General features: G+C 40.9%; 2 protein-coding genes across 3 annotated transcripts in view; one reads left to right on the plus strand and one right to left on the minus strand.

Moving 5' to 3' along the window:
* The window catches only part of LOC311617582 (histone-lysine N-methyltransferase SETMAR-like), a 485,271-nt gene that overhangs the window by 368,888 nt on the left and 101,745 nt on the right, over positions 1–14,638 (plus strand). The gene's annotated exons all lie outside the window — the stretch shown is intronic.
* Positions 1–14,638, minus strand: part of TMPRSS7 (transmembrane serine protease 7) — a gene marked incomplete at its 3' end in the record, with an annotated part of 44,233 nt that overhangs the window by 1,250 nt on the left and 28,345 nt on the right. For both annotated transcript variants that reach the window (XM_084874027.1, XM_084874028.1), the window contains 7 exons: positions 13,936–14,072; positions 11,511–11,618; positions 8,191–8,301; positions 6,869–6,985; positions 5,549–5,720; positions 3,068–3,336; positions 1,417–1,553 (listed from right to left, as the gene is read on the minus strand). In XM_084874027.1, the coding sequence (XP_084730153.1) occupies positions 1,417–1,553; positions 3,068–3,336; positions 5,549–5,720; positions 6,869–6,985; positions 8,191–8,301; positions 11,511–11,618; positions 13,936–14,072 (1,051 nt within the window). The remainder of the gene's footprint in view (positions 1–1,416; positions 1,554–3,067; positions 3,337–5,548; positions 5,721–6,868; positions 6,986–8,190; positions 8,302–11,510; positions 11,619–13,935; positions 14,073–14,638) is intronic.

The raw sequence follows: 14,638 nt of genomic DNA on the forward strand, positions 1-14,638 counted from the left end.
CTGATGGACACCCTCCCCTGCCCCCAATGCATGAATTTTTATGCACTAGGTCTCTAGTTTAAGTTATAATTTCTAGATATTCATTTTTTTTCATTTTGGAGAATAAGAAAAACTATAACTTACTCAGAGGCAAAGATAAAAAAGTAGTAAAGTAGTTCAAATTTGCTCCTGTATCCCATCCCCATCATTCTAAACCTAATTTAAGTAAATACTAACTAGTTGAGTCAGAAAAATTTTTAAGTTGTTGCCACATCTGTAAACCATGGTGGTTAGGTGGAACAAGGCAATATAATTGACTAGCTGCAATAAGCATCCAGAATATAATAGTTTTAGCATTAAAGAAATAAGGGTTCAAATCTCATGCCAGGTATTTACTAACTAGCTGTGTGATCTTGGATAATTTATTTACCCTCTCTGTGCCCCAGTTTCCTCTTCTGTAAAATGAGAATAAAAACTTTATTTGAATTATTCTATATCAAGAACCTAGCATAGGGCTTGCCACAAAATAGGAGCTCAGAAGATAGAAGTTACTATTATGTTGAATCTTTATGGCATGGTGGCTAAGGTTGTGGAAAGATGTAGGATCAACAAGTTCCATTGTCTTCCTCATCCTCTAAATTAGGGGTGTCGAACTCAATCAGAGAAGGGGCCAAAATCTAAAATCCAGCCTAAATCACGGCCGAATGGTTTACTGAATAGTCATAAACTGACAATGTCATAAACTGACAGCGGAGTGCAGTGATGACAGCGCGGTGCGGGCCACATTGCAAGGCCTGGAGGGCTGGATTTGGCCCGCGGGCCTTGTGTTTGACATATGTGCTCTAAATCAACTGTTCTCTTTTTAGAAATCATTTAGATAACTGCAGAGATTAGAATCTGAGGCTCAGAGCATTGTCCCCCAAAAGTTACCTTCAACCTTACCACTGTCAAGAAGTGACAGAGGCATACAAATGAGTGTCCTCTGTCACCTCTCCCACTCCTCTTTCATCTCCCACAACCTGTGTAAAAGAGTAATTGAATAAAACCCTTGTTTTCAGAAGGTCAATAGTTGCTGCTAAGGAAATCAGTAGCAATTCTAAGTGTGTGTGTGTGTGTGTGTGTGTGTGTGTGTGTGCGCGCGCGCGCACACACATTGCTTTATTTTGTAGTTTTTGGTTTTAAGAAAAATCATGGGAGAATGCTAAATGCTGACTTCATTCTCTTAATATTGAAGGAAACTACATGGGGACTAGAAAACTGACTTTTATAAACCCAATTATTTAATCATCTTTCTGTGATATTAGACCATTGGATTATAATTAACATCTGAATTAAGTGAAGTACCAGCCCTAGTTATGTATTTCCCAGTGTTGTGTAGACCAAATGTGAAAGCATTTATGAAAAGTATATGTTAAGCATATAAGTAAGATGACTTACTCTGCAAGCATCTCTCTTGCCGGACATGACACCCGCACAGAGCATCCGCGAAGTGATGATCCCATAGGTGGAAACACAGAGGGTTTGGTCAATGAGTTCTACCTCTGCTTGTTGCAAAACAGGGGAGCCTTTATTGTCTGAAAAACACATTGGGGGCAGAAATCACAAAAATAACTATACTTAATCAGGTTTTTATTAAACAATGTACTCACATTAACTCATTTCATGCTCAATAACATTTTTAAGATACATTTTATTATGATCCCCACTTTCCTAACATTTTATTATGATCCCGACTCTCCTTATGAAGACTGGGAAGCTTACAGGGTTAAAGGACTTGCCCAATGGCATACAACTAGCAAGTAACAGAGCAGGATTCAAACCCAAAGTCTGAGTCGCTCACCTGAGCTACTGTGCCATACTCCTTCACCATGTCCTCCTGCTTTCAGTAGGACTGTGAGTCAGCAACCATTCTTACCAACACTTACTAGCCAAGTGGAACCGCATAACTGATATATGGGAGTTTCCTAGGAACCGTAAAAACAACATTTTGGATATAGCCTTTTCACTTCCTTTTTAACCTATCTGGCTAAGATGACTCAGAAAAACACACATACATACTCATGCTTGTACAGAAAATGTCTCCTGATAAGTTAGTTGAATAGACAGACTCTTTCCTTTGTGCTCTAGGATAATATCATTAAAGTCCTGAGAGATTATACGTGTTCAGTTAGCCAGCTTCCCCATTGAGTCTACTGAGACCTTAGCAGGCCCAAACTGGTGGTGGACATCATACCTTCAATAAGTAAATAAAGGCACTGAGAACTTGAGAAGCTGTCCAGTGAATCTTTAGAGAATGTCCTAGACCTAAACCCTTGAAAACACCCACAAGGGAATCTGAGATGGTTGGGAACTCAAGGTAAAGCATTAGCACTAATCCTTGGAAAGATGTTCACCTTAAGTTATGGACTTTTCTCTTCACTATATATTTAGAATCGACCATGACTCCTAGACCATGACAAACCTTGGCAGGTCAGATGTATGACTACCCTATCATACACTCACACCTTTGTGAGTAGTGAAGAAGGTACCCCTCCTGGGTAGAGGAAACTTAAAAAGCCATCCCTAGGCCTAAACATGCAGTATAGAGAGCTAAGGACAGGCTGGATTTCAGCGCTCACTCTCAATGTCTCAACCAGGTGTCCCTGTGCAAGACATACTTGTATAATCCTCCAAACAGTTGTCTAGAAGCTGACACAGTAGTGTGTGTGTGTGTGTGTGTGTGTGTGTGTGTGTGTGTGTGTGTGTGTTTTCTTTCTTTCTCCTTTATGAAGATGAATCAGTTCTTTGGATGAAAAGGGAATCTAGAAAGGTGGAGGAATTTATTCCTATTTTCAGTGGAAAACTTTGCAAACCCCTCAGAGTCTGAAAGGCTATTCCATCCTGCTTTGTACCCATTTCTCTTGGGGATACACAGAAAGCATCATAAAACAGGAATAGTAATACCTTCCTCCATTCTACTTCTCAGAGTTATTAGGAGGCTCAAAGAAGATCACCTATAAAAACCCCCTCTATGAACCCCTAAGCACTAGATCAGCACACGTTATTCTTATCTGGAGGGAAGAGTGTGGCCGTTCACCCATACACGCACCTGCTTCGTGTCTTCGCCCCCAGCCAGTTACCCAGCACTTTTCCCCACTGCGCACTTTCTGGCCAGCGGGAGGGATGCATATTGGCTGAATGAGCTGTTTCAGGGTCTCGGGCCAGGCGACACTGAGCTGTAGCAAGGCAATGTCATAGTCGAAGGTCTGGCTGTTATAGTACTCGTGGACCACAATTCTTCTTACTGGGGAGACAAACTTGGCATTCCCCTGCACATACATCCCCAGGTGAGCGGTCCACGGCGTGGGGTCTGACAGCCTGGCAGAAAAGGAACCAGGTACGAAGTCAGTGGCTTAATGAACCAGACATGGTGAAACAAGTATTCCACAGACAGATGAGCAAAGGGAGGTCTGACTTTCATTCTCAGTCATAGTTGCTGGCTCTGTCCAGAGACATGGCAAGAAGCACAACTTCTCTGAGGCTCTCTGGTCTCTATATTAAAACCAGAGATAGAGTGAGGTGAAATGAGGGTGGTGAATGATAGCTATCCACCAGAAAATTCCTTCAGCGACACCCTAAAGAAATGTTGGAAATTTTCTTACCACTGGTATTTCATAATCCACACACAGGTAAGAATATTAGTGACTAGAATGAAAGTTATATTCTTCCTAGGGATATTAACAATAGCCTTTGATGGAGGTAGCCAGGGCCAGTAAGATGGTGGTCTGGGTGAAATATGGTAGCAATCATACTTGCATAAAAAAACTGCTGTTTGAATTTTAACCTTGCTATCTGACTTCGACCTTCAATTACTTGCTTAAACAATAGGGTAGTTACAGGAGATTGACTCCCACTGACTCAGTAGCTTCAGGGGTAGAAACTATAGATAACCTTTAGAGATTAACCTCTGAGTTCTGCTTTTGTATTATGGACAAGATAGGGCAACATTCCAATGTTCCCAGCCTTTAGAATTTAGAACAAAGGGAAATTCCTGTAGTTTGAACCTTTAAAAGGGATTGCCTACCCCTGAAACGGGTGCAGTGGTGTGAGACCACCTGCATGTGGTGCTCTCAAGGCTGTCCTGACCAGTTATTTCAATAAATCCTTGCCTGCTTTTTTTAATTAATCATCAGCCTCCGGTGGTCTTATTTTGAACCCAGGATTCGACCCCACAACACTGGGAACCCTTTTGCCAAATTTCAATGATATAAGTAACAAGATAGGTTAGAACTCAAAGTGCTGTAAGCAGGGATTTAATGAAATTGTTGTTTGCAAACTACTGGAAGCTTTAAAGATCACTGCTCTAACTGCTCAGGCAAGACCATTCCCAGGGGCCCCCACTCCCTTTGGGTCCTTCCAGAACTCTAATCCTGACCCAAAAGGCCTCCCACAAAATCAAGAAGGGTCTCTTTGTCTCTATGCGAGGTTTTTATCTCCACCAGTGCAGTGGGCTTCCTCTGGTGAGGTGAAGAGAATGTGGAAGCTTTGGAAGAAAAATAAGGATAGAACTCAAAGTGTGTGTGTGGCCCCTAATTTGCTTAGCTGACATCTCATCGTTGGAAGGGTATTAGGCTAACATATAACTTGGAGCAGTTTCATAGCATTAAAGACTAATGGTCACATTAAAGTCGTGTTAGTCTTTAACAAGAATCTTGTAATTTCTGGGAGAAGCAAACACTCTAATTGGATAACTTGGTTGAAATATTTCATCCACTTAAAAAATTTTTAATAAAAGGGTAATAATATTTTTGAACCTAAGGTCCATTAGGTGCCAAATAAGTTTACATTTTAAGTAAAGTTATTTTCTAAGCTTTTCTTTCATTAGGGGCAAAAATAGAATATTGGGGACTAGCTATAGTTACAGGAAATATTAATCATGTTCTATTAACCTTGTGATTGCCTTGTGCTGATTAAAGAAAGGGCATTTTATCCCGGTTGGGCATTGTATGCTCCAGCTACTCCAGTCAACCTTTGACCTGGCAGCCAACCCTGGAATGCGGTCCATTCTTATTCAAGAACTGCCTATTATCATGGAAAGATTAACAAGTTGCCCAAACAATGGAGTCCTGCCCCAGCAAGTATTGCCTCCTTCCCATACCTGTAACCCCTACTTTCCCATGTAAATTTTGTCCTACCTTACATAAGCACCTGGTTTATGGGGGGTGCAGAGCAGATTTTTGTGGATGACCTGCTGTTCTCCCATACTATCATTGTTATTGGAATAAACGCTCATATACCACTCAACCCGCTTGAAAGTCTTATCCTAGTTCTTCAGTTTAGTGAAATCCTATTTATTCTTGATGTTCATTTGTGTTGTTCTTTTTTCTAAATATCAATAATTCCTAGAAGAAGTGTTTGGCACACAATTGGTGGGGGGAAAAAACAAAACAAAACAAAACAAAAAAACCCACAAAGTACCAATTATGAGTGAATGCCACCAACAAGGAAGCTCTTTCCCACCAAAGTCAAGGAGTATGCATCATCTGTAGTCTGAATGTGCCACTTCACAGTACAAATTGAGATGCCCTACCTGTTTCCATGGAAACAGTGAGCCGCAGAGAGAAGCCACTCCCTGGAGATGACCGAGGCTCCACAGTAGGCAGATCCAATGAAATGGAGGCTCACTTGCCAGGGCCACCCCCCTTCCAGGGTGTCGGTGCCCCCGATGATGCGGTGGAGGGTGGAGGAACTCCCACTGCAGCCTTTGGGAGAGGAAAGGCCATGTGATTTAAAGGCAGACTTGGAAACTGATTGGAATGAAGTCAGGTTTCCTGCAGAGTTTGTGACTGATTAACCAGGTAAGCAATTGAAATCTGCTTATCTAGATAGGAGGCAATATGTGGATCTTTCTGAAACCAGCACCAACAAACCACTCCCTCCCTCCTAAAAGCAGGCTGGCACAGTCTTATACAATAATGTGTGTGTGTGTGTGTGTGTGTGTGGGGGGGGGGGGGGGGGGAGGGCTGTTAGTAGCAGTTGCACTGATAGGAACAGCTGCTGTGGGGCTTAGGTTGTTAGTAAAAAAGAAAAGATTCCGTTCCAAATGCAACAGAATTGAGACCATCTTTGAAGTTGTGCTGATTTGGGAAACAATTTGAAAGTCCAAGACTAATGAAAACCTACTAAGAAAAACTGGTTATCAGACAATTCTTTTCCAGTATAAACAGCATTGATAAGGTCATAGAGTTAACAAGTTGCCACATAGCCAATAGAGGCCACACAAGTAACAATACCTCATGGCAGGTTAATTTTCAAACCATAGATAAAGCAAGAACGAGCGCTTAAAATTGATCTAATGTAAAGCATAATTAGCAAAGTCATCCACTGTGTGCCAGTATGCACTTCTTTCTCGTAGTTTTTTTTATTTAAGAACTTGTCCCTTGCCGGGACCGGTTTGGCTCAGTGGATAGAGCGTCGGCTTGGGGACTGAAGGGTCCCAGGTTTGATTCCGGTCAAGGGCATGTACCTTGGTTGCGGGCATATCCCCGGTAGGGGGTGTGCAAGAGGCGGCTGATCGATGACTCTCTCTCATCGATGTTTCTCACTCTCTATCTCTCTCCCTTCCTCTCTGTATAAAATCAATAAAAAATATATATATATATAAAAAAAAAGAACTTGTCCCTTGATTAGAGTTATTAGAAAGTGTTCTCCTTATAAACATCTGGTACATTAGTGCTTATTATCAAGAAAGAGGGAATCTATTCTAGTGCTTTTAAAACGGAGGAATTATTTCATATTCAGTTTACCAATATTCTTCTCTGGGCCTGAGGCAACCTCTGCCCTGGGGATTAACACCAAGAAGGGGATGAAATGAAAAACTGAAGAGGAAACCTGAAGTCTAGCTACTCACTGCAGCCTTCTTCATCGCTTCCATCTGGACAATCCACAGTCCCATCACACTTTGCATTTTGTTTCCTAAAGCAGATATCATTGCCACACTTAAAAGTTCTGTTGTCGCATGGAATGCCTAAAAAAGAACAAAGAAGATAGGATTTTTCTAGCCAAAAACAGATCTGAGTAAATGACACTGAACTGCGCAAATGATGGCTTAAGCACAGGTTGGGTATTTGTTGCTCTGGGAAACACAGCAGAGGGAAATGAAGCAAAGTCCCTCGTTAACCTGCCCCTTCACCTCAGCAGAGCCATTGGGATGCAGGCAGGCAGCAGGCAGGCAGGAGCACCTGCTGAGAATCAATCCAAGGGCCTCACCTTTCTTCCACTGCAGAAAAGCTGCAAAGCAGTTGGCCATATCATTGACTTTAGGTCATGACCTCTCTGCTATTATCTTGTTCTCCGAAAAAATCATCATCATACTCAGTCTTTTTATACCTTTGGGGCAGTGGGGGTGGGGGAGAGAATGGACAGACTGAATTACAGCACATTTGTTCACAGCGTGTGTGTCTCTGCAAGGGCATGGTTTCTAGCAAGTTCCCTATATGGGGTCCTCAGTGTCCTTCAGTCTGGAGCAGCCTTAAAAGCAAGCAAGCAATGAACATCTTCCAGTATTCACACACCCACACATAACACTCCACCACAGTTAGTGACCAGCAATCCCATTCTGTCTGAGACTGAGAGGATTCCCGGGATATGAGATTTTCAGTATGAAAACTGAGAAAGTCCTGGGAAAAGAGACAAGTTGATAAATAGATTGTCCTAATCCAACAGAGGTGTTTAGATTCTGATTTAAAAGAATGTTATAGCCCTGGCTGTGTTTCTCAGGCAGGGGTCCTCAAACTTTTTAAAGTGGGGGCCAGATCACAGTCCCTCAGAGACCTGGAGGGCCGGACTATATGAACTACTAATTCCTACTGTAACACCTCGGCTGCGCTCACTGCCCAAAAAACCTGGCGGGCCAGATCAGACTCCTCTGCGGGCCGCATGTGGCCCGCGGGCCATAGTTTGAAGACCCCTGGATTAGAGCATGAGCCTGCGGACTGAAGGGTTCTGAGTTTGAGTCCTGGTCAAGGGCATGTACCACGGTTGATCCCTGGCTCTGGCTGGGGTGCATATGGGAGGCAACTAGTCAATGAATCTCTCTCATATTGACTTCTCTCTCTCTCTCCCGCACCTCTGATTCACTCTCTAAAAATCAATGGGAAAATATCCTAGGGTGAGGATTACAATATATATGTGCATTTCATAGGGAGAACAGCAGAGTGCCATAACCCTTACTCTGAGTGCAGTTCTGCTCGTCCTGGCCGTCCTCACAGTCCCTGAAGCCATCGCAGACCAGAGGGCCCAGTTGCCTGAAGGAGCTGGCGTTGCAGACAGGTTTAAGAGTCACTGGAATGAGAACAGACAGAACAATCCTGAGCCTGGGACATCAGCCGGACTCTCCGATGAGGAGCAGTGCACCTCTACAGGTAGGTGCAAAGGATTAAGATGACTTAAATACAACAAAATCTGTGTTTTCCTCAAAATGGACATATTCAGGGAGAAAAGCAAATGTTTAAACTTTGGTGTAATTCCTAGCACTTTGAGTTTGTCAGATCTGAGTTTCTGCTTTTGTGTAAATGTGTTAAACTCTGGTGGGTTACTTATTTAATTACAATTAAAAATCATAAGATTTTTATTTTAAGGGCGGAAAAAAAGCATAAGGTACTATTTAAATTGAAGTCATCTGCCTTCCTAAACAAAGTGGGAGGGTCCTGATATTGGGGATTTTGTCTTATTCTCTGTAACTAAAGCCTCAGTCCAAATAGTAGGTGCTCATCAAAAGCTTGTTGAATGAGCCCTGGCCCGGTGACTCAGTTGGTTGGAGTGTTGCTTCTACACCTAAAGGTTGTGGGTTTGATTCCTAGTCAGGGCACATGCCCAGTTTGCAGGTTTGATTCCATCAGAGCACATTTGAGCAGCAGCCAATCAATGTTTCTCTCTCATATCCATGTTTTTTTGTGTTGTTGTTTTTTTCTCTCTCTCTCTAAAATTAATAGAAACATATCCTCAGGTGAGGAATTAAAAAGAAAAGGCTTGTTGAATGAATTACAAATGTGAAATCTTAAAGGACAACAGACTTGTAGTCTATATGTAAGGAAAATTCTCTTTAAAATTATTTTATCTTGAGAGATTCATATTCTGAATTAAATGTAAATTGATCACAATTTTTTGGAGTATTTTCAAAAATTGCTTTTATAGAAGTGACAGGCACAGTGCATTCGCAGGCATTCTTAGGAGGTATGATTTCTTAGACATTTCTGGTTCTGTGAAAGGTATCATTTTTGTTATCTGATTCTATTTTTTTTTTCAGAGGTACCTCTTGTGAGGGCAGAAAAGGACATTTCTGCTCTAAAATAGTTCCTTAAGTCTCCAGGAGTAGCTAGTTGACTCCTAGAAAATAGCTCTCAAAATGGCATGAGGAGAAACAATGATTACAAAAAAAAAAAAAAAAAAAAAAAAAAAAAAAAAGTCCTTATTCTGAAGTAACAATAAATTACTTTGTTTTGAGCAAGGAATAATAATTAAAAACAAAAGCAATCTCAATTGCTATGATGATCAGTTTTCTTGGTAAATAAAAGACCTCCTAAATTCAAAAGGTTAATGCATTATAAGTTTAAACAGTTTTATTCTGGCCCTAACTTGTTTGGCTCAGTGGATAGAGCATCGGCCTGCGGACTCAAGGGTCCCAGGTTTGATTCTGGTCAAAGGCATGTATCTTAGTTATGGGCACAACCCCAGTGGGGGTTGTGCAGGAGGCAGCTGATCAATGTTTCTAACTCTCTCTCCCTCTTCCTTCCTCTGTAAAAATCAATAAAATAATTTTTTTAAGGTTTTATTCTGTTTTGTCAATTTAAAAAAAAGGGGTGTAGAGTTAAAGGTTATTTTTTTCTGAATACAATTTACCACAATTAGTTATATTAACTACAATATTTCTCCAAGAATATAAATAATATTCAATGGATTCACCATCGCAATTATTTGAATTAAACTCTGGATCCTCAGGAGTAAGTGTTACCAATAGTGTCATGTGATCCGGTAAATTTTCATCTCCATGTAGCTCCCTGAAACTGAAGATAGATTCAGAAATGATATGCAAAGAGTAATGGAAAACCAACGGATATTCTCTGCCCCAAATAGGAATATCCAATACCCCACCTGTTAGTCATCACCAATGGGATGTTGATGCAAACTATATAAATAAAAAATGATAACAGTTCTTTTATTCACAACATCTGTGCTCCATACTTTAGTGCAGATTCTCTCTAGCTGAAAGAACTGTGCTTTAATATAGGAATGTCCCATATTTAATTTTTTGAGGTAACTGCATACTGTTTTCCATACTGGCTGCAATATGGAACTACCATTTGGCCCAGTAATCCCACTTCCAGGAATACATCCTAAGAAACCCAAAACACCAATCAGAAAGAACATACTAGACTAGTATGTACCGCTATGTTCATAGCAGCATGACTTACAATAGCTAAGATCTGGGAACAGCTCAAGTGCCCATAAGTAGATACAAAATCTATGATACATTTACACCATGGAATACTATGCAGCAGTAAAAAAGAAGGATCTCTTACCCTTTGAGATAGCATGGAAGGACCTGGAGAGTATTATGCTAAGCTAAATAAGTCAGACAGAGAAAGACAAGTATTACATGAGCTCACTCATATGTGGAATCTAATGAACAACAATAAAACAAACAAAAAAAATGAACAAAATAGATCCAGAGACATAGAAGCATGGAAGAATCTCAGAGGGAATGTGGGGATGTGTGGGTGGGTGAGAAGAAATCAACCAAAGAACTTGTATGCATATACTGTATGCATAACCCATGGACACAGACAATAGTATGATGCAGGCTTGGGGTGGGGGAGCGGGTGCATGCTAGAAGGGTCAATGGGGGGAAGGGTACATCGGTATTACTTTCAACAATAAAGATAAATTTAAATTTAAGAAAAAAATAGGATTGTTTTAATTAATAAATAACATGAAATTGTTATATTTAATATTGTGGTTGACTAAATTATTAGCCACAGATCACCACTTCCTACTATATTATGCACCCCTACCCTTGCCATGATGCCACACTGTGCAGAATAAATCTCCCTGTCCCTTGACTATGGCCATAGATAGCTACCTGACTTGCTTTAACTGATAGAATATGACACAGGGATGGTGTGCCAGTTCCAGGCCCACAACTGAAGAGGGGTCATGTGATTTTGCTGACCCCTTCTTTGCTTCTGTTACTGCCCTGGCTAGCACCCAATGAGGAAAAGAGCCATGAGGTGTAAACCTGACCCCAACCTGCAAAGAACCAAACTCAGGAGGACCCAGTGATTGAATCAGAGCCACCCATTGAGCCCAGCCTAGATCAGTCACATCCCAGACAACCAGAATGAGTGATTGTTGTAAATCTTTGAGTTTGGGGGTTGTTTGTTATGCAACAATAGGTAGCAGTTGCACAGACCCAGGATATGTAGCAGGAGCAACAATGGCCCTGACAAGTTATTTATTCATAAGAAAGTCATAATAAAAATTTGATTACTCACCACAGAAAAGCTCATCACTTTCATCAAAGCAGTCATTAACTCCATCACACCGCTGGGCCTGAGGGACACACAGGCCGGAGGAGCATCTAAAAGATCCAACAGGACATGCTGCAGAAAATTAAAAAATAGAAAATATTGTGAGGTTCCCTAGAAGTCACTGGAGCACATTAATAACAAAATATGAAGTGATAAGAGATTAAGGAGTTGACAATGTAATAGTAGTAATTACATAAGTTCTTCATCAAATCTAAGTTACAGGTGATAATTGAAATATTAAAAAAAAAAAAAAAAGGCAGAATTTAGGAGAGCAAAGAAAGCAAATAAATTCACCGAAACAGAGTCAACATTGCAGCCAGGTCACATGTACAGTCAAACTTCTACTTCCTCCATTATTGCCTCAGCTCTCTGGCAAAACTCAAAGAAAGTGAAAGCTGAAGAGCTGAGAGGGCCCAGCATTGTTAGTGTGCAGTTTTAGATACCCCAAGGAGATATTAATGGACTCTTGGGTCTGAATCCTCTATGATCAGCTGCATTCTTCTGAGGAGACTTTAGTTATATTTTCAATTAATCTCTGTCACAAAATATATAAGTAACCACAAATCTTACAAAGTTGGACCTAAAATAATTAGTGACTGGCCCCAAAACTCAGGACTCCTGCCTCCTCCCCAGTCCATAATTTTTTTCATTTCAATCAAACTACAAGTTAAAGATTCCATTCCTGGTCTTGATTCATGAATCCCGGCTTATAGCTACCTATAGTAGAAACTAGAGACCCGGTGCACAAATTTGTGTGCTAGTGGAGTCCCTAGGCCAGGCCTGTGAGATAAGGCCAAAATCTGTCCTTTGACATCCCCGGAGGGGTCCTGGAATGCATGAGAATACAGGCCAGAATGAGGGACCCCACCAGTGCATAATCAGGACCTGGGAGGGACACAGAAGGTTGGCCAGCCACAGAGGGACCACAAGAGGGCTCCAGGGCATGTCCGGCCTGTCTCACTCAGTCCCAATTGGCTAGACCCCAGCAGCAAGCTAACCTATCAGTCAGAGTGTCTTCCTTCTGGTGGTCAGTGCACGTCATAGCAAGCAGTTGAGCAGCCTTAGCATGTCATTAGCATATTACACTTTGATTGGTTGAACAGATGATGGGGCGACCAGACACTTAGCATATTAGGCCTTTATTATATAGGATAATAAATCCTTCCTCCCTTGCTAAGGTCTGAATATTTGTGCACCTCCCAAAATTCATATGTTTAAATACTAATGCCCAATATGATGGTATTAGGAGGTGGTGCTGGGAGGTGGTTAGGTCATGAGGGCAAGAATGGGATTAGTGCTCTTATAAATGAGGCCCCACAGAGTTCTCTAGCCCCTTCCACCATGAGAAGATACAAGGATAAATCTGTGATGCAGAAAAGGACCCTCACTTAACCAGACTAACACCCTCATCTTAGAATTCCAGTCCCAAGAGCTGTGAGAAATAAATTTGTTCCTTAAAGCTGCTTGGTCTGCAGTATTTTGTTATAGCAGCTTGTATAGACTAAGACACTGTCTGTGCAGAAGAGTTGGGGAGAGTACATGGTCAGAACCTCACTATTTCAATGGTGCACAGTGGAGAGCCTGAGTTCCTGGAAAAGAAAATGGCTTACTATGTACCTGCTTCCTTGCTGGAAATGCTAATATTCCCATATTTAGAAGTGGGCTATTCTAAATCCAGAAATAGGGCATTAACAACAACAACAACAAAAAGATGTGCTCTATGGGAGCCTTTTCTCATGCCTCATCCTCAGGGAGTCCCTAAGTGGTTAACCCTGCCTTTCCTTCTTTTAACACGTGAAGAATTTTCTAAGAAAGTCAGTATCTATTCTCTCCAGCTCTAACGACTTTCCTCAAACATTGTTTTGTCTATTGACCGCTTCCTGGTCACTGTTCCAGCAGTTCTGTGAAGCTTGACATGCTGAGCACTGGTAGCTGAGCACTCCTTGACCAACCAGCTCTCCCTGTAGATGAGGCCAAAGAGAGTCACAACTGTTGGTCTCCAATCCACCAAATGTTGGTGTGCACATTGTATTTACAAAGAATTTTGGCTACCAAAGGCAAATAAAGAAATAGTCTTGGTCTAGGAGTAATGTGAGATGTTATTTTACAAATATTTTTATAAATCAATAATAAACAATTGTATTATTTGTTCATAAATTAAACTATAGCAGTCATAAATATGTATTGTTTGTATTATTTATTATATATTTAGTTTACATTATATATTTGTTAAATACACATATTTATTTATGTCATATTTATTATAAAAATAAAAATGTAATAGGAAACATCAGAAATAAAGCCTTTAAATTCTCCAAGTTTAAAGTTATTAATAGCCTCCTTTTTACCAATTTCTTAAGGTTTTCTAAGGACCCGGTCCCAGGCTTACGTTGACTGATGTTGTAACTGCCATATTCCACCAGAAGTGGCTTGTCCGAATGCCTGGAACTGCACTGAAGCTGAATGTGAACAAGGGGGCTGGGCACGCGGAAAATGGTCTGGTGATCCATGTAGGAGCCACAGTACCTGAGGAGACAAGAATCAAAGACACAGGTCAGAGGTCTTTCAATTGCAATCCTATTGACCTGAATTCATTCATGCTTTGGTCACTTGGCCTTCATTAGCATTTATTTTTAATAAGAATTTCTTAGTGTGGAGCTGATAGTTATTCTTTCTAAGCTAAGTCTGTGACTGAGTAATGTCTGTTTCCTAGATGTTCTCCTCTGCTAAATAAAACAAGAGCAGGACTATTGCCTGTCTGTTATCTCGACCCTTGCTTTCCTCACCAACACTTATACTCAGAAGAAATATGGGTTTCATCCTCCTGGTCCCCACTCATTTTGTTGTGTAAATCACTGCACAATATTGCCTGTTTCTGTCTACAAACCTCCTAACAGAGCCGAGTGAAATACATGAGCTCAGATTGAAAATATACAAAGAACCCAAGCAACACTTAAAGCAAAAGAGAACAATATTGTTTCCAACTAAATTGAAATCAAAAGTACACTTCAGAGCTTGTCCTTGGCAAAATTTCAAAGGAGTGATGTCTATCTACAATATTTGTCTATCTCAATTGTTCTTACTTGTCATCA

Source organism: Pipistrellus hanaki (genome assembly GCF_964339955.1).
Source record: "Pipistrellus hanaki genome assembly, chromosome: 2".
NCBI classification, from domain to species: Eukaryota; Metazoa; Chordata; class Mammalia; order Chiroptera; family Vespertilionidae; genus Pipistrellus; species Pipistrellus hanaki.